The sequence below is a fragment of the Lissotriton vulgaris genome, chromosome 7 (genome assembly GCF_964263255.1).
Source record: "Lissotriton vulgaris chromosome 7, aLisVul1.2, whole genome shotgun sequence".
NCBI lineage: Eukaryota > Metazoa > Chordata > Amphibia > Caudata > Salamandridae > Lissotriton > Lissotriton vulgaris.
In genome coordinates this window covers 1,632,139,239-1,632,160,039 of record NC_141695.1, presented here as the reverse complement: position 1 = coordinate 1,632,160,039, position 20,801 = coordinate 1,632,139,239, and the positions used below count along the sequence as shown (strand labels likewise).

Below are 20,801 nucleotides of genomic sequence, written 5' to 3'. Positions count from 1 at the left end.
GTTGTGTCCATCTTGGGCGGTAGCGGTATTGAGTATGCAAAGTTATTGATAGTTCCAGGCTCGCTAGCTGTTGTTCGGGAGCCGACCGAAAACACCAGATCAGGTTTCCACTCGGGGTCTTTTATCACTGGCATGCCCTGAATCGCGGGTGACACAGTGGGTTCCGAAGCTATTAAAGAGTCGTGGTCCGGTCTCAGAAACATACCCTCGGCCGTTACGTCCATTTTGTGGATGATGGCGGCGACCTGCAAGTGAAGCGCCCCAATGGCGGCCATTACGGTCTGCAACGATGGCGTAAATTCCACCCGCTCCATATCTTCTCGCGTAGCGATAGATCAGACCTCTGGCCCCTGGAGGTCGACTACTTCAGGGTAACAGATACAAGCAGGTCTGACATTAACGGAGGGCACCCGTCCTTATCGCGGTCTAGACACCGTCGCCGCAGTCGAGGATCCAAGCCCGTCGACCCCGGGAGGTCAGCAGGGTCTTCGGGCAACGGACTCCCACACACAGCACCCGGTGCGTCTCACCGCTGTATCCTTAAAATCCACCTGGCCACCGTACCACCATCCAAACCGGTCAGGATATTCTCCACTTCGGGAGACCGGTCGCCACTCAAATCCCGCGGCCGATGTTGTTCAACTCTGAGCCGGGTGGGTTAGAAATCGAGGCCCCGGCTTCCACGCTGGGTTAGGCCGAGAATGAAAACACAGCGTAGCTCCGTCATTCGAGGAGATGGAAATCTCGGGATTACACCTTTATGCTCTGCAACACTTCAGCCACACGGGAGTCTGGTATGATTTCAGGATCAACATCAGGATTCATGAGCTACTGGCGGCGGTCAGCGGAGCCGGGAGCTTACGCGTCCATCTTGGTTGCGAGCGTAGCTCCTCCCAATCTTCTGTTCTCTCTTTGTTAGTGATGCTAAAGGACGGTGTCCTGATGAAGGCAGCAGTGCCGGAACGCGCGTAGTCTCTATTCTGCCCCTAGCCATCATCAGATAGATCCGCTGTCTAAATTCTGATTGATAAATATGACTTATAGATGTAAATAATATGTCAAAATGTATCAGATATCTTGAAATATGTGTAAATCCCTATATCTAAAAAATAATAATGAATTTAAAAACTATCAAAAGAACAGAATAAAAAGGAAATGTTTTCTAAAATATTGTTTTGTGGACTTACCATTCTTGCACTCTGTTTAGTGGTTTAATGTATGTTTGCTATTGTTCACTTTCCTAAAACTGGGCTACCTGAAGTGGACAAGACTTTTAAAATTCCACCATCTTAGTTTTGGAAGAATTTGACTTTCTGGGTCAGGGTTATGCCCACTTCCCACAGGAAGTGTTCATTTAGAGGGTATAGACACCCTAAAGTTAAGTAGCCCATTGGCTACTACCTGTCACTCCCTGTAACACTCCTAAATGGAGTATTTAGGTGGCACACCGGACACCAGGAACTCAGATTTAACTGATCAAGTAGAGAAGGTCCCCGAGAGCAGCAAGAAACAGCAAGAACTGAAGACTGCTGTGGACTTTTGGGCCAAACCATGCCTGCCACACTAAGTCTCAACAATCAAGACCCAGCGACTCATCCTGCAACTGAACTCCTGCCAAGAACCCTGATGGGCTGCCAGTACTTCGTAAATTGCCAGCAATTTCCCTTGGAGTAGAGGAGCTACTCCCCTGCAGCTAGCAGGCACTGAAACGCAAAGTCCAGTCCAAATGCTTAGCACCAGGGACAGAGGACCATCACCCCAATGCCTGCAGAGGCAAATGAAAAATAAAATATAGGCATGGGCTCGAAGCTCCCAATGGAGCGCAAAACCAGTGAGTTGTGACCAATCCCTACGCTGTGCATCGGGATTGGCTGCAGGGGAAGCTGGGAGCTTCATCCTGTGCGAAGAGGAAAATGCCAGGGAGCAGCACAGCGAGCAGATGACTGGCAGGGAATTTTTTTAATTAATATTATTTTTTTAGCCCCTCACCCTCCCGCCCCACCACATTTATTTTACATCAGCAGCTACAGCTTAGCACTACTCTCTGATAAACCTACCTGCTTGACGACACTACCACAAAAGAGAGCATTTGGGATATCATTTGTGCCTCTGTAATCCAATCAGTGTTCGTCTGGACTCTTTACACAGTGTACCTCTTTTTGGTCCACTATATTAAGATCTAGCCTCCTACAGCATAGCACACAGGAGGTGTGCCATGTTATGTCTTCACTTTTCTCTGCACCCAGGCATGCAGCTTGCAATGGTAGTTTGCATGTAGGTGCTGATGGGTCCCTTAAGATGGTACAATGCATACTGCAGCCCTTAGGGATTCTCTTTAGAGCCCTTGGTACCAGCGGTACCATTTAAAATGGACTCATAAGGGGTGCCAAAATGTATTGCCAATCGGGAAAACAATTATACAGTTTTAGAAAAAGAGCTGGCACTGGGGCCCTGGATAGCAAGAACCCAGTGCACCTCTGTCAAAATTACATCAAATACCAGGCAGAAGGTGAGGGTGACCATGTCAGAAAGGGGCACTTTCCTACAGTTTGTCACTTTGTGTTGCCTTGCTAAATATCCTAGATTATTTAGATGTTAATAAGTTCATGAAACATTTTTTGGGCCTGGGTTTGTTGACACAGTGAGTAAAACAGTGCATGCAAAATAACATTTATAGTTTACAGCAAAAATCCTCCATGGTGGGGAGGGGAGCTGGCCCTTATGGTAAGTTAGAGCAAATGAGCTATGGGAACATCTTCAAAATATCAGTAAAGACAAACTTCAGACTCCCGAATCTAAGTAATAGTTTTGTGTTAGAAATTGAATGCTTGAAAGAAAAGCAGGAGGTAAGTGAGGCAAGTGGCCTTTAAACTAACATGGGGTTTGAGCAGTAACTCTGTAGCAAATAATTCAGAATGTAAAGTTTATGCCTTCAGAGAAAGCTTTAGGTATTGACTGTAGTGCTTTATGGACTTAGGAGTTCAACAAACCTAACTCAGTTAATTGCCCCATGAATGAGAAGCTACGTAAACTCTTTAGGATTTCAGTTGTCTATCATGTGATACAGGTGTATACCTGTGGCTAAAACTGATGCTTCATGCAGCCACAATTAGCCCTGGGAAGATAGCACTTTATGACTGCAGAGTGGTGAAAGGTATTTATTTGCATCTAAACATCAATAATTTTGTGCAGTATAAATATTGGACTGAGGTACTTGAAAATGTCAAATGGATGGGTGTGTTAAATGAAGCACAGGGGTCACACATAAGCATTCAGTTGCACACAAGCATGAAAAGTCTACGCGATAGCCTCACCTCTCTAATGGCGTTTTGAGGATCACTTCTGTCAGCTGGATGGTTCCATCCACCACTTCTGCTGTGGCATCTCGCACAGTCTTGCGCAGAGTCATACCTTAACATCCAAAGAAACAATGATCGTCTCACAACAGAGTCGAGAAAAACGTAATTATTGTCAATATTTCACTTCATCATGGGATTCTCCTGGAGCTTGAAGTGAATCCTCAGCCTTAACCATCTAATTCTTTGCTCAATACTTTTTGATTGGGTGGGTGTAAGTGATGATAGTGGCATGTTATGTTACCATCATTGGTATAGTGTCCGGGCACCCTTTAGGGTCTTGGATTCTCACACACCAACGTCAAGGCGGTCTGGTCTCTTTGTGAAGACCCATCTGCCCAGTATATAGTTCATTTGTGGCTTTGATTCGTTAACAGCATAAAAAATATGTGACAGATACCAGCAACTAAATATAGAGTGTTGAGAGTATGAATGCCAGGGTCATAGCATCACTGGGGGTGTTTGTGGTGCTATATCTTCCCATTTTCTGATACATAGTTGGGTACCAGTGCTTTCAATCAGGTATGGTGGGGTGTCTGTTGGATTTCACCAGGAATTTGTGCATACACACAAGCAGAAATGCACACACTCTCTCTCCCTCTCTGTTCTGAAAGTTCTCAAAAACTAGTTATTTCACCAAATATTTTGTTTTCTCTCACTCAATACTCCGACCAATCCCTATTCCTCGCCTTTCCACTCTCCTGTAGGCTCCTCTCACTCACCCTGCTTGCTCTATAATGTATTTTAACATTATATGCCAGCTTGATTGTTGACAAATCTGAAGCTCATCCCTCTCAACCCACCCCCCAATTTTACTGACTAAACTATGTCTCTGATGGATGTGTCTGCCTTAGGATTTTGTCATTAGTTGTGTTCCACTGGTATGTGCATTTGTCCACTTTTTAGCTATTCAACCGACAGTTCTCTGATCTGGTGAAAATAAAATGCGAGGAATAAGGAAAGAAATGATGTGTGAGGAGGGTCCATGAGCGACATGTACTACTTTTTGTAGAGGGGAGGAGGCGCACAGAGAGGCCAGTAAGTTAATAGTTATATTGTTTAGAATCGAAGTGTGAACATTGCCTCAGCGCTCGGGATATTTGGGAGGTTTGCAAATGTTTGTGATTTGGGCCTAGTTGCCATTGGTGTAACAGAATTGAAGGACTAATATCTAACTCAGAGTTTGAAGAAAAATCTTAAGGGTTTTGGCTGCTGACACAGTGGTGGTGGTGTTGTAGTGCCAAGGTGAAAAGAAATAGGCTTGGGTTGGGAGTAAGTAGCAGAAGAGTCAGGAAGCAAATGACTAACAGGGAGGGAATTTGATTCTTTTTCTTTTAGATCAGTTCAGCAAGACAGAATAGGGTGCCACCAAAAGTGAGATTGCTCAGAGCACAGACCGAAGGTGGGGAACAAGACGCTGATTTAGGTGTAATCTACACAGAGATGAGAGAGAAGAAAGGAGTAAGCCCATGGCATCTTGGGAGGAGGGGGGGGCACACAGCACTTGGTAGGGATCTTGGTAAGGCTAGAAGGACAAAGAAAGGGAACCCAATGGAATTAGTTCAAAAAGGTAACACTAGGTTAAATAACAGTGTTCAGTGATTGACAGTGTTGAATGGTGCTGATAGGGTGAGAAAAATAACCGGAGAAGAGAGGTGACTGAGGCAAAGAATTTAAACATGTAAAGGTGTTAGGTTTTAAAAACCTGGGAGTCCAATTTAAAGGTATGAAGAACATTGTGTGTGATGACACTGCTCAATGACACAAAATGATAGCACTAGTTTACTAAGAAGCGCTGGTGAAGAGCACCTTCTCATGCTGCGGTTCTAGAACTTTTCACCACAGAAAAGCCACAGACGCATGCATCCTGCTGGTGACAAGCATAGTAGGTCTGCCACGTAGTTACAAGTTTTCCCCCCTCTTTAATTTTGCATACACTTGTTTGTTTATATTTGGTCTGCCCTTCCCCAGATCTTTACTCTATTTTCTGTGAAAGGACAAATTCATAGAGTGCACGGCCAACAAGGAAAGCGGTTATTGACTATGGGGACTGCCTCAAGGTTTGTTAGAGAGTTTTTGTTGTAATGTGGGGGTCCCACCATTGACGCTCTGTGCATTTTTACCTACTGAGGTGGGGAGCACAACAGGGGCCCTTCTTCAGTGCTTTTGTGGGTTTAATTTCCATGCACCATATCATTTTCCACAACTGGGCTTTGAGTCTTTTTCCCCTCTCCGTGCCTCTGCATCTCTTTCCCCACATGCTCCTGCCATACTGCATGTTCTTAGGGTAAGGTGAAAAAGTGGTCAGTGGTGTTACATCAGTGTCTGCATCCCACCATCCACAGGACAGACTCAATGAGGAGCGAGTGATACTAAGGGCAGAGATGAGATATTTACTCATGTGCTGGTGTGAAGCCCATCCTGTCCTTCGATGCGAGCTACTCACTACTAAGGTTAAAAACAACACATTAGGAGTAGCAGTGGCTGCCTTAAGGGGCTAAATACATTACTGAACAAGCAACTGTGCCATTAGCCCATATTTGAATAGAGAAGCGTTGTTGAAAAAAAAGAACTCATACCTCCAGTGGGAAGCAACACATCGAAATCACAATTTTGTTTTGTAATTGGCAGACAAACTCTGATTCAAATATGAAGAAGACAGCACTCTCCCCTCATATTCAACAAGTACATGAGCCAAAACAAGGGCAACGTTTCCTATGTGACCATGATACTCAGCTTGAGATTTTAATACAAAGAGGTCTATAAAGAAGTGCGGTGCGGGAAAAATGCACTGACAATGCAGACAAAGATGAAGTAGAATTAATGTTATCTAAACAGGTTGTCGAGGTCTGCAACAATGTGTTCTGAACTACAACGCCCAAGAGATTAAATTAAACAACTAGCAACTCTCACTTTTCAGGGACTTGCTATTTTACTGGCACTGATAACCATTCAGTATTTACTCCGTCCCATTGACAACCCAAGGTGGACCTCCAAGACTGACTGTTACACCACTTTTTAGGTCGAGCGTCAGCGAAAGACCTATTGTTTTCACTTTCCTGGGAATCTGGGACAGCGTTCGGCCACGCGCCTCTGCTGTCTCAGATTCGTCCTCGAGGGCGCGCACGGCGCCGTGCACATCCCCTGCCTCCGATTCCCAGCCTCTCTCAATCACACACACAGCCACACTCATGCATGCGCGCGCACACACACACACATACATACACTCACGCAGGCACAATGCATCGGGACACACAGACACACATATACACACGCACAGCTAACAGACACACAGCCACACATAAACATACACACGCACAGCTACACACGCGCACACACACAGTTACACCTGCATACACACAGCCACACACATACGAGCGCCCATGCACGCATGCACATACATACAGAGACACACCCCCGCACACATACACACACGAGTGCACTGAGGTCCCCCCCAGCCCTTTTGAACTTACCGGGCTAATCTCGGGGGACTCCATTCTCAGCACGCAGCAGGGGCAGGCACCGGGCATGTGCCTCGTGCCCCCTCCACAGAGTTCACGCTGTGGCTCTTGCCAGCTCCTTTCTCTGGGCTCCCACTTGGTCAAGGGAGCCCCGCAACACTTGCGCAACCTCCTGCTGGCGGCCCCGGGGCTCTCCACCGCTCACAGGAGCCCCGGGCCGCAAGACGGATTTACTCCTCCTGCCTCCTCTTCCGGTCCGAACGCGGCCCCGCCCCCGTCACAGGCGACCTTGCCTGACTTCCGGTGCGGCCGCGGCGGGATTCCGGGGGCATTTTCTGCCACACAAACCATGCCAGAAATCGCATTTGTGCTTAGTGTTGAGATGTAGCTATTGGCGACCTGGCAGCGGAGAACAAAACAACTGAAATCTAGTTCACTCTCTAGCTGTACTTTATTGTTTCGTTTCCCCCTTAATGTTTGATATTCAAATTAAACTTCAACGGTATCAATGAGCAAAGTTGACAAGTACCTTGTTTATTGATGGAGCCTAATTTCACTCATTTATTTTTATGTTTACAATTGAGAATGGAAACTGAAAGTGCTCGCAGAGAGCTCCGACGAGCAGCCGTAGGACACCGCAGTTTAGGACACTCACGTGGCTATTCTGTATAAAGTAACCACGGTGCCTGTGAAGGGTGAGCCTGTGGTAGCGCTTAAAAGGCACCGGTGCTTCCGAGCCTCCAGGCCGCTGTGAGTGTGCACGGCACGCCCTCCTCTGGGGACTACTCCCGCCCCCAGGTTTCTGTACTTGGTTTTTGTGTTCATTTCATTTTGACGCGCTACGTGCCACAGGTGCTGTTTCAGAAGAGCCTAAACAGCCCCCGGATAGTTTTGCATCGTCATCTGCGGGCGGAGGCAGAGCCATGTGGTGGTTCCAGCATGGCCTGTGCTTCTGGCCCTGGGCATTGGTGGTCTGGTCCTCGCGTCCTTTATCTTCTCCTTCATCACCGCCGTCCTCCTCCACCACCACGTTGACCCCCTGGTCCCCTACATCAGGTAGGTGAACGCCGCGAGCGCAACCAGTGTACCGCATCCTATGGCTTCGTCTCTGCCTGATGTAATGCAAATGTAGGTAGTGCCTATCATGAGCTTGCCTTTTCGAAGCGCTGTAATAACAGGTGATATTAACACACTCAGTGATACGTATGGACACCACTGAAGATTTGCGCCAACTAAGATTAGAGAATGTTACTGCGTGACAGATCTTAGTGGTAGGTTTTTAAATCTTTGCCTTTTCACGTCAGATGTGTTTTTATGTGTAGAATTAATCAAATAATGCGTTTGCGAATCCCTCCTTTACAAAATGACCAAAGACTGCTCCTGAAGAACTTTTTGCATCCATACATGTCCAGCTTATTTTGTTGAGAGCCCGGATGTCACTGAAGATAAGGGGTGTCATGTCCATGTTGTAAAAAATAACTTATTTGGCTGCAGTGCTTACATTGTAATAACAATATAAGTGCGGAGTCCCAAATTATTTCTTTATCAATCTTCACCTTCCACCACTAACGCTGCCCCTTCCGCTACTGGCACTGCCCACTCCCTGCAGAGTCTTAAAGCTGGATTGCCACGATCACCGCCTATTTTCAGCTGAGGTTTGGGGGATTCTCCCATGATTAAAAAATAAATAAAACCGGCACACTGTCTCATCCAATAAACACATCTGTATGACATTTACAACCCCCATGGCCAAATTTCGTGACCCCATGGACACAAGACATCAGCTTTCTCTGGGTGTCCATTTCACCACATTGATAATGTTTTTACACTCCAACCCCCGCTTGGGACTGGCTGCTTATTGCAAGCAGCACAACCACGATGTGATTTACGAAGTGGCTGGAACCCTGATATTGGGAGACACAAAGAAAGAAAAAAATGAAGGGCATGGATTCTTTATGTTGAAAGCAACTAGTGCATCTCCTATAGAAATAATCATGAAATCTGCAAATCACAGGTTTTCATTTGGCCGGAGATAACCCAACCCTCCGTCCTTCTGAGGTTGATAACTTAGCTTCCATTAAAAAGGGTACTATCAACAGCTACTGGCCAGTAATTAGAATCATAAAAAAATGCTTGATTAAAAGCAGTGTAAAACAAGGTACTATCATTGTCATCCGAGTATGATGGCACAAACAACTGACTTGGAGAGTTTAGGTAGAAGGTGCATAAAGAGGAGACGGTGTGAAAACTTCCCCTGTGGACCGAAAACTCGGCAGCTAGCTGTTCCTTCCGGCCTGCATACACAGAACAGAATCAGACACCTCTTGCTCGGGGCTCCCACAAGCATTAGACTTTCTACACTTTGAAACTCTTGCAAAATCCCAGGATGCCTGGACACCCTTAAAGTTAATCTTGTTCTTTTTGTTTTCTTTTAAGAGAGCATGAGAAAGTAGGACACAACTGTTGTGCTTATTTATATATTTAACGTGCCCTGCATTGCTTAGAGTATATACAACAGAAGAGCTTAAACGGACACACAACGGAGTTTAATTAAGATAGGGAGGCCATAATTTTACCAAGCTCTGTTGCGCCATGCAGACCACCATACCATGAATCAGAGGCATAACGCAGACCCCTGCTGCCACAAGTTGCCTTCTCTCCCCTTCTTACAGCAGCATGCACCACACAACCCAGTGTTTCCCCATATTGCCAAACTGGTGCCTCTAACCCCCACCCCCCATGTGCAAATCACTCTTGCCCTTCAACTGTGGCTGTCGCGCTCAAGAGTGCCCGGCACCGCAACTCTAGCTATCTATCGCCCTCACTCTATCTATCTATCGCCCTCACTATCTGTATATCGCCCTCACTATCTGTATATCGCCCTCACTCACTCTGTCTATCGCCCTCACTCACTCTGTCTATCGCCCTCACTCTGTCTATCGCCCTCACTCTGTCTATCGCCCTCACTCTGTCTATCGCCCTCACTCTGTCTATCGCCCTCACTCTGTCTATCGCCCTCACTCTGTCTATCGCCCTCACTCTGTCTATCGCCCTCACTCTGTCTATCGCCCTCACTCTATCTGTCTATCGCCCTCACTCTATCTGTCTATCGCCCTCACTCTGTCTATCGCCCTCACTCTGTCTATCGCCCTCACTCTGTCTATCGCCCTCACTCTGTCTATCGCCCTCACTCTGTCTATCGCCCTCACTCTGTCTATCGCCCTCACTCTGTCTATCGCCCTCACTCTGTCTATCGCATCACCACAGCATCAGGAACGCCACAGCATCACTGAACGCCACAGCATCACTCGTCGCCACCACAACATCAATCTGTGCAACCATTCAACAAGTGGGTCAAATATGTTCTCTCCATGGTTCAAGCTTTATTACAAATGTCACAAAAATATGTCAATACTTCACTTCTGTTCTTGTCGTCACAATAAAATACACTAAACATAATCTTTACAAAAGTTATTTACAAAACTTTAAGCTATTGCCATTATAAATTACAATAACTTTTATTTAAGTATTAATTATTTTAAAAAAATAAAAGCCATTGTTATTTGTAATATCAATACATCGAATTCACGTAAATACAACACATATTGCAGTACAAATGCTATAGGTGTCACATTTGCGAAAGTTAAAACTATTGGCATTTTAAATGACAAAGCTATTAATTTCGCTGGTTTCAAAACCAACGCCATAAATAAAACATTTGACGTTTACAATAACAATAGCTCAAACTTTCCTAATGCGAGACCTATTGCATTGTAAATGCTTGTTCATACAGGGTAATGTGGAAGGACATCTCACCTTGACTCTTTGGAAGTCGATAAAATGTAGTGACAGCTGCAAGGACTGCATTCTGAAGACCATCACTCAATTTCTGACATTCCTGGAAGAAACACAGTATTAACCATCCTTTTAAAGAGGAATGGGGGGGGGGGGGGGGGGGGGGAATAAAGTGACTTTTGTTCTTTTTAGTCTGAACAAATGAAGTTACAAAAGCATACGTGGTTTGGCCTAAGCATTTCAAGAAAAAGACAAGGGTTATAGACACCAAATTTTGCTGCCCATGTTATTCTTAACAATGTTTCTCTCTACACGGACTACGCAACTTATTTAAGATATTATTTTGAAGTATGGCCTAGCCACAATATCACTCGCATAACAGAAAACACAACACACAACAGTATTCTTGCAATAACCACAACTGCAATACATGTTCGCTTTGAAAAAGGCAATTATTGCTAGCTCGTCTTGCTCAGTGGTGAAAGCAAAGAATGGATGTGACAAAGAAGGCAACAGCCTGACGAATTCAGAGAGCTTTAAAAACAGCAGTCTCTCACCAGCATCAAGATCCTCTACTGTTTTGTTTCCCACCAAGAATGCATTAAACGCTCTTTTTCGGGACCGCATGAGAGTTTTAAAAAAATCTTTTTTATTTTTTTAATTCAAAATTAACATGAGAGATAGTCAGAAACAGATACTAACAAGATAAGAAAACTGCAAGAGTTCAAGATGTCGATTATGGCTGTGGGACTTAGCCCCTTTTGCAGGGTCATCCCAGAACGTTTTGCCTTCCTCTGGTATTTTTCTTACCTGTTGGTGGTGGTTTTAGGACTCTGGTAACATTATCACTGCTGTTCAGTGCTAAAGTGCATGTGCGCTCTATGGTAAATTTGGTAAGATTTTCTACACCTGTTAGGCATATTTAATTTACCAGTCAGTCCCTTGTACAGTGGTATCTCACATACTCAGGGCCAGTAAATGAAATGATACTGGTAGGCTTGCAACGCTGCTTGCGCCACCCACCAAAGTAGCCTTTCAAACCTGTCTCAGACCTCTGTATGTATGTATGTATGTGTGTGTTCTTGTAAAGCGCACTGCTGCCTTGAGGCGTCGTGGCGCTGTAGACCTCTGCCACTGCAGAGCCTGCGGGCAGTTTACTGCCGCTGTGATGTGGCACAAAGTGGTTGCCACATCTGTGACTCCCCTTTTACTACATATCAGTCACCCCTACGGTTGGCCTATGGGCAGGGTGAGGTGTAGGTAAAAGGTAGGGCATGTGCCTTAACTGTGCCTTAACTGTGTGGCATGTTCTGGTAGTGACAAATAGCCTATTTGGTTTCTCATTGATGTGAGGCTGCCCTCTCATAGGAATGCATTGGGGATTCGCCTATATGTGCTTTAGTGGTAATTCCTGACATGAGAGGGGTAGCGTGATCAAGTTTGGTATGTTTGGAATAGTGGTGATAAATGCTGCGTATTGGTGTGCACGGATTTATTATCAGTATTTTAGAAATGTCACTTTTAGAAGTAGGCATTTCTGTTTGCTATGTGTCATTGTGCCTGCCAGCCTGTCTGGCCTTGAAGTGACAGGGGCTGGGGAGGTGCAGTGGTCCCAGAGAGTCCGGGTGAGTCAGTGCTAGCCTGAATAGGCCTGATCTGCATTTGGAGTGGTGAGTGGAGTACCACCTGAAAGTAAATAGGGCTGTGCCCGCCTTCCACAATGATGGCTCCCCCCCGTGGTGTGTCTAGTGTGTCACTGCTGTACGAGTGCCTTGCACAAACGCTTTACACATTGCCTCTGGGATAAGCCGGACTGCTCTGCCAAGCTAACAAGGGGGCGAGCATGGGTTATCTTCAGTGTGTAACTCCCTTGTCCTGACTAGAGTGGTGGTTTCTGTCTGGCTTAGGTGCATGCCCTAGCCAACCAGAAATCCTATTTCTAGCAATGCCAATCACTGTGAATAGACTTTACAGCACAGCATCGCTGACTGGCTCCCTATTGAGAACCCACCTCGGCAGATGGCAAAGGAGAGCTGGAGAAAGCCAGGCTCAGTTTTGTAGCTTCATGGGATGTTGCCTTGAATGTCTGACCTGGAAACACACAAAAAAGAAAAAAGTGGACTATGGTTATGCAACTTTGAAACAATACATGAAGAAGAGCGGAAAGACTACATTAGGGGCAAAATGTAGTGAAGGGATAAGCGTGGCTAAATACAGGAAAGGTCTTGCTACAAATTAAGATGTATGGCAGATCACATTAGAGTACAGTATTTGGGTCAACACAATCAGCTTCCAGGGTACATTCTTCCATACCCAGATGGTGTGCATATGCCATAAAAGGGCATGATAAGGAGTACAGACTTAGAGAGCTACCTATACAAGAGAGGCCACTGAGAAATAGCCATCTCTACAGGTATTTAAATGGAGTAGGGTGTGTAAAAAAAGTCCACACATGTTTCTCACTGTTTAATTAGCTGAGATTTGCATAATGGATCAACCAGTGCACTTTAATAGCACAATTAAAACATAAAATCCAGGTGGAATTGGTCAAGGGGAGACACAATGGAGAAACTAATTAAACAAAACAAAAAAACTATTATCCGTGGCTGCGGTTTTTTCTTGCTTTTGTCAGTTTGAGCAATCTGCATGACATAATTAACCTCAGATTTATCACTGCCAGGGATTTTCATCGTTTTATACCTTACATTTCTGATTCGTATTTGGATGTGCAGGCGATATAGGGATTCCTCCTAACTTTTATGCAGTAATCTGTATAAATAAGGACCAAAGAATCCTTCTCCTGGACATTTATTTCAGTACAACTTGTAAACAGAAGTTGCCTAGCAAGTGAACTTCTCCTCATCCCAGCGCATGGCAAGGTTTAGATGACCAGAGAAGTGTGGGCATAGGAGTGATAGGATTCCCTCCCTTCCCCCAAAGTTATAAACTGCCCCTTAAACTGACATGAATGTAACTTTGAAGTTTAACTACATGTTTTTATACATCGAAGCCCAGAAAAGGGTAAAGGTATCTTTATTTATTTATTTATTTATTTTATATTCTTATAAAGCGCCAGACTAGACTCCCGAAGGGGTATCTCTGCGCTATTGCTGTGCCACGAGATTGTGCAGGTTACGAGAGCATGATAGTTAAGGAGTGCCGAAACTGAAGGTAATTTATTTATCGGGATATAGGTAAGTCTTTAAATTCTTCCGGAAACACAGATGACTGGAGATTGATCTGAGTTCTGGGGGCAAAGAATTCCAGAGTATTGGGCCGGCATAAGCTAATGCACGGCCACCTTGTCTGTTTTTTTTTATTCTTGGTGTCTGTAAGAGCTGCTGATGAGTAGAGCGCAAAGAACGCCCCGGGATGTAGGGCTGAAAGATCTTTGTCATGTACTTCGGGCCCTCTCCTATCCTGCTCTTATGGATTGTGCATAGAGTCTTAAATTGGACTCGCTTCCTCACTGGAAGCCAGTGGAGTCTCTTCAGCAGGGGGTTTGAAGGAGTCCTAGCTGGAACATTCAGGACAATCCTTGCTGCTGTGTTTTGGATTACTTGCAATTTACTGAGCTGCTCCTCGTTTGCTCCGAGGAGCAGCCCATTGCAGTAATCCACCCTGCTGATAACCAGAGCCTGCACGAGCGTTTTTCTATGATGGTCTGGTATATAGGGGAAGACTCGTCTCAGCATCCCGATAGCCCGGAAACAGGTACCAGCCACCTGATTGACATGTCCCTTGAAGGTAAGTTGCTGGTCAAAAAGTACTCCCAGGTTCCTGACGGAACTCTTGGGGGTGGGGACAGGGCCAAGCTCCGCGGGCCACCAGTCAGATGACCAATATGTCGCTGCTTGCCCGAAACACATTACCTCCGTTTTCCCCACGTTGCACTGCAGACAGTTAGTTGACATCCAGTCTGCAATGGCTCTCATACCATCTGCCATCTTCACTCTGAACAGCTTAGATGTAAGTTAGCCTGCTAATGGGAGAAGTCACAATTCCTTCGTATGGAAAGCAAACTAACACTGATGGTTTATAGTGCACGTATGAATGTTAGGACTCGGTGTGAGACATAGGAAGGAACAAAGAACACAGCAAATAGTGGGAACCCTTCATATCAGAACATTGTTGGCCTAACAGCTAAGGTGGTCGATCTCGAATCTGGGGAACTGGGTTCGAGTCACGGGAATAACACTGAACATCCCGCGATTCTGGGCAAATCACTTCATCTCACCATACCTAACAAAAATGGCTGTGTCCTTATGTAACACAACTGGTGCTAAGTAATGCACTCTGATACCCGATACCTTCGAGTCAAGTTTGCGCTATATAAAACTTCGTAAAATTTAAAAATATAAAAAAATAATTTAAAAAACCGCTACCAAGTAATCTGGAATCCCCCAAAAAAGTTTAGCAAAATAGCCTTGCTGGTCATAAGGAGTTTGGTTACCAAAAGAGGGGTTGAATTTTGTTTGTTTCCATTTTAGGTACAGCCTGCAGAAAGAAAGAAAATAGTTTATTTCGGCTGTTTAAGCTTCTCATATGTAATAGCAGCCGGTCATGTGTATGACCATCATCATCCAGGGGGTTCACTGGGTTGGGCTAGTAAACAGCATCTCATTTTTTGGGTTCTCTCCTGCCGAGTATGCAGCTGCCTCCGCACAAAATGTCTGTAAGGTTTAGATATCTCTCTTTTCAACGTCTGACTCTGTAACTCTGTGCTTTTTTTTCTCATCTTCACCTCAGATTCAATTAGAACACAAATCTGTAACAATATCTCACAAAATATTTTCTTAAATTTCAATGGAGAGAAACCATCTGTCACTGACATAGGTCAGGATGGCTGAAAACCAAACAGCACTGTTGTATCAAGCTAATCTCCCTGAATGTCATTAAGGTGAGTAATGGCAGCTGTAGGTAGGCCTTTTAAGACTCTATGACTTTATACAAAGGAAATCTGAAAAGGAAGCCAAACACCTCCACAACATCCCCCCCAGCCCCTTCCCTCCCCCGTCCAGAGCCCCTTGGCACCTGGACAGGCATGAAAATTAGCTAGTTAAGTAGATGTGGCAACTCTAGGCTAGTACCACCCCTGAGTTGGGCTACTGTAAGGTGGACACAATTTTTCAGAAGTAGCTATATTTGTGATGACATACTTTAGAATTCAGGGACATGGTTAGGCCCACTTGCCACAGTACGCGTTCATTTAGGTGCGTAGTGACACCAAGTGTCTCTAGTGCATTGGCTACTACCCTAACTTCAGTATTTAGGCGAGTCCCTATCCCTTGAGAGGAAGATCCCGATGACCTAAGAAGAGAGAGGACATCCAAGAGCCGCAAAAGTAGAGGAGAGCAAAGCAGCAGCTGACGTGGTACCAACCCTGCAGGCCTGTCTGCATCCCACGTCGATAATGGCGCCAAAGTCGCCTTGTCCTGCAGCTGTTACTCCAGAAACTTGGGTGGACTGACTGCCTTCGAAAAAGTCTCAAGACCTCCCACTAACAGCAGACGTGTTCTCAAAAATCTCCAAGAGAAAAGACTCAGAGGCCTCTGGAACTGCAAAAACCCAACACCAGAAGCCACCACTGCACATGTCGCTTCCGGCCCAGAGCTCAAGTCCATTGTGGTTTCATGCCTCCAGGACTGCCCGACATTGCCTGCAGCCTCTTCATGCAGGCCCCCTCAATGCGAATGCTCAGGTATGGAAAAACCAGACGCCCAATGACACCCCTGCAACCGTCGTCTGTGGGCCTAGGAGAAGTGAACCAAAGGTGCCCCCCAACCCCCCCAGCCAAATCCCAAATATCGCCTGGCCCCACTTGCTGAATCAGCCCAACTGGCTTCCTAGTCAGGCCTGCAGCCTCCTAACAGTGACCGATCCCCATTTCAACGCATTGAGCTCCTGGCGCTGTACTGCACCCGGCTGCTCTAGTGCAGCAGGTGGTGTACTGTTGGTACTACTTTGGACCTGGTCCACTACTCACCTTAACTCCTGGAGATTGGTCCTGTAAATCGATGTAATATACCCCTTTGCAGAACTTTTTCTTCCTACCACTGGATAACATTGCAGAACCCAGAAAGTGCACTGTGTCCACTTTTTAAAGTGCAAATAATGTATATTTAAAAAACGTACTTACCTGAACGATTTCCCTCTGATGCCAACTCATATATAAAAAGGTACTTGGTATTTTTAGGTCTTGCGCCCAGTGTTGCAGTGCGCAGCAAGACTTCATGTAGGGGCTTTTGAAATCTGCCCTCACTTTCACACACTAGTGCGTGTGCTTTTTCTTTTGTCCTACAATATTGGCCTTTGCGTGCGTCTTTTTAACAAAGACAGTACGCAATTGGCCAAAGTTGGGCGCATTACTCCGCCCATGGCCTATTGGTGGCGGTTACCCGCCCAGCCGCCATGTGGTTTCACAATTATCGTGCCCAGACACGGGCACGATAATTGAAACCAAATGGCTCGCTGTGGTGCGTGCGCACCACTCGCAGGCTTGTCTTCTTTGTCTCTTCTTTATAGACCATGCATGTGTGTCTTCATCCATTTACGGTGCTTGTTTGCCCCTAGGAAACGCCGCGGGCGAACCCTGAAACAAAGGAAAGGACCTCAACGAAAGCATTGACACTGCTACAGCAAAGTTTTGTGAGCAAAAATGTTGGGACATGACGGTAGATAATTCTTATTCTCAAACGTGCCTGCACTGCATAAAAGATTAACGTCATCATCCATTAGCTTGAAGTCACCTTCTCCATAGAGCTGCAGTGCTTGCAATTCTCACAGAAGCTGGTTAATCCATAGGCCAGACGGCTGTGTGCTTACACCTCATTGTATATTGTTCGCATGAGGACCCTCAGAACGCTATGTACCTCTCTTGGGAAGCACAATCATCGTTAAGGCTGGAGCATAAGGCTAGAGCTTCCGATTTTGGCACTGGGGAACCAGGCCTGAGTCCCAGCGTCGCCTCAACAGCCTGTAATTTTGCGCAAATATTGTTTAATGTGACTGGCGCTCATGTAAAGTGCTCCAATGCTCACTGGTCGAGTTCGCTCTATATAAAACTGTCAGCAACTGCAAACATGACCGTTTTATAGATTTCAGCACCAGGTGCTTCTCTTATTCACAGCGACATTCAAAGCAACCTTTATATACACAAAATAGATTGCCAGGCTTTCGGAAAAAAAGAAGCATATATTATTCTTTTTGATTAGGTCAGTTATGTCCTTCTTGCAATGCTTTTGTAGTACCCACATTGGTCGCTCGGAAGTACTAACAAGCATTGGAAATGCAATAGGTCTCGCATTAGAAAAGTTGGAGCTATTGGTTTTGTAAATGACAATTTTTTTAATGTGTTGGTCTTGAAAATAGCCAAATTAATAACTTTGTCATTTACAATGCCAATACTTTAAACTTTTTCAAATGTGACACCTATAGCATTTGTAATGCAACATGTTTTGTATGTACGTGACTTAGATGTATTCATCTAATAAAAGCACTAGTCTGTTCAAATTCAGCTACGTACTTGCTATAACGAGTAAAAGAATGAGTGTTGCACCGTATACCATGCTGTGGTTCAAACACATGGGCTGGGTGCAGGGATCGGCCGCACACTTCCGTTTCCATTCGTCTTGAGAACGTGATGCTTGCATGCAGTTTCAGCGCCCACGTTTTAACTCTAGCAGCATTAGCGTGCTAGTGATTGCACCCAAACAAAACACCTCCAATCCCGTAACTTGTAAGGTACAAAAATAATGTTATTAAAACAAACTGAAAAACGATTGTTAGTTGCCGTTTAGTTAAGAATATCCCACATCCGTGTGTCTGTATCTCGCGTGAGGTGCGCCGAACCTCACGCATCTCGCGTGAGGTGCGCCGATTCTCACGCATCTCGCGTGAGGTGCGCCGATTCTCACGCATCTCGCGTGAGGTGCGCCGATTCTCACGCATCTCGCGTGAGGTGCGCCGATTCTCACGCATCTCGCGTGAGTTGCGCCGATTCTCACGCATCTCGCGTGAGGTGCGCCGATTCTCACGCATGTCGCGCTTGGGCATGCTGTGGTCGGAGGCGGGAGGGGTCTGCAGGCACTGCAGATGGCGCTGGGGCAGGCTGTTGTGGGAGGCGGGAGGCGCCTGTAGGCATTGCCGATGGCGCTGGGGCAGGCTGGGGTGGGAGGCGGGAGGGTAATGCAGACACTGCCAATGGCGCTGGGGCAGGCTGTGGTGGGAGGCAGGAGGGGTATGCAGGCACTGCCGATGGCGCTGGGGCAGGCTGAGGCGGGAGGCGTCTGTAGGCATTGCCGATGGCGCTGGGGCAGGCTGTGGTGGGAGACGGGAGGGGTATGCAGGCACTGCCAATGGCGCTGGAGCAGGCTGTGGTGGGAGGCGGGAGGGGTATGCAGGCACTGCCGATGGCGCTGGGGATAGGCTGTGGTGGGAGGCGGGAGGGGTATGCAGGCACCGCCGAATGCGCTGGGGCAGGCTGTGGCGGGAGGGGTATGCAGGCACTGCCGATGGCGCTGGGGCAGGCTGTGGTGGGAGGCGGGAGGGGTATGCAGGCACTGCCGATGGCGCTGGGACAGGCTGTGGTGGGAGACGGGAGGGGTATGCAGGCACTGCCGATGGCGCTGGGGCAGGCTGTGGTGGGAGACGGGAGGGGTATGCAGGCACTGCCGATGGCGCTGGGGCAGGCTGTGGTGGGAGGCGGGAGGGGTATGCAGGCACTGCCGATGGCGCTGGGGCAGGCTGTGGTGGGAGACGGGAGGGGTATGCTGGCACTGCCGATGGCGCTGGGGCAGGCTGTGATGGTAGACAGGAGGGGTATGCAGGCACTGCCGATGGCGCTGGGGCAGGCTGTGGTGGGAGGCGGGAGGGGTCTGTAGGCATTGCCGATAGCGCTTGGGCTGGCTGTGGTGGGAGGCAGCTGCAGGCACCGCCGATCTTCTGTAAATATGCCAAAATAGTTTCTTACAGATGAAAATATACAGTCAGTGGCGAACAAGGAGCTAACAGAACACGCATTGGCGGCCGTGAAACGAAAATCGTCCGCGAAATAATAATTAAAAAAATACGGGGAAAAAACGCAAGTGTGACGCAAAATCGGCCGTGAAATGAAAGAAAAACAAGTCGGATGGGGTGGGGGGCGGGGGAAAAGGAGAGTGAGCAGCCTTTGATGAGCGAGTGGGGGAGGAGAAAAGAGAGTCACGGCCTAGCGGCCGTGAAAGTGAAAGCTCTTGGCATTGCTGTGGGGAGGTGGGGGGGGGGGGGGGGGGGGGGAGGGGGGAGAAATGCGACACGGCCGAAAAACCTTTGATAAAATCAGGGGGCGGTGAAGCTGCTGGCAGCAGATGGCTGGCTTTCATGTGCACGCGCATTTTATGTCAATGCACTTGCGCGTTGAGCTTGCTTATCACGGGCACTGCATGGAATCGCCTGATGGATAAGCTCTGGATAAGCCCCTATATTCTCGCAAGCGCATTGACAGGCGAGACCTAAAAAAAGGCATTTGCAATGCAGTAGTTCTCGCATTACTGAAAGTTTAAGCTATTGGCATTGCATTATTATTAGCAACGCCAATAGCTCAAACTTTCAGAAATGCGAGACCTATTGCATTGCAAATGCTGGTCATAGATTGGTGTGGATCTCCTTCTGGAGTCGTGTTGTCATTTATTAATCATTTTGTGAATTTTTCAAATGTCTTGCACTCCTCTGTGTGCCTAAGGCTGCTCAACCACACTAACCCCCCTAATAGAGCACATTGGGATTGCATAGCAAGCCCATGTCCACTTATAAGGGAACCCCTGGAATCTTTACACTGTATATCAGATTTTTGATACACCACATACAGAGCCAGCTTCCTACAGAAACCAAAACCACCTCTGAGGATTTCAGTAAGCAGATGTAGTAGCTGTGGTCTGCCAAAGATAGGGGAGCGCTAATTAGCTTGTGAAGAAAGATTAAAAACCAGTGTCAATGAAGAAAGGAGGGAGCCTGAAGGGGAAAGTTTCATGAGGAGAGATGTAGGATGCTGATCCAAAACAAAAGAATAACTGCAAAGGCCATCCAATACAGTGATTCCACTTGGGGGACATGAAGAGTCAGGTGACTACTGGGAGAAAGAGAGGGCCTATCACTGCAGCTATCACTTCGTAAGCCCAATGTGGCCCAAGTCGAAGGATAGGAGAGGACA

At 46.7% G+C, this 20,801-nt stretch overlaps 1 protein-coding gene across 1 annotated transcript in view; it reads right to left on the bottom strand.

Moving 5' to 3' along the window:
- Positions 1–20,801, bottom strand: part of CCNDBP1 (cyclin D1 binding protein 1) — a 118,617-nt gene that overhangs the window by 77,940 nt on the left and 19,876 nt on the right. Inside the window, exons 3-5 of the mRNA XM_086932595.1 lie at positions 12,624–12,703; positions 10,634–10,715; positions 3,315–3,411 (exon numbers count right to left, since the gene is read on the bottom strand). Coding sequence (XP_086788721.1) covers positions 3,315–3,411; positions 10,634–10,715; positions 12,624–12,703 — 259 coding nt within the window. The remainder of the gene's footprint in view (positions 1–3,314; positions 3,412–10,633; positions 10,716–12,623; positions 12,704–20,801) is intronic.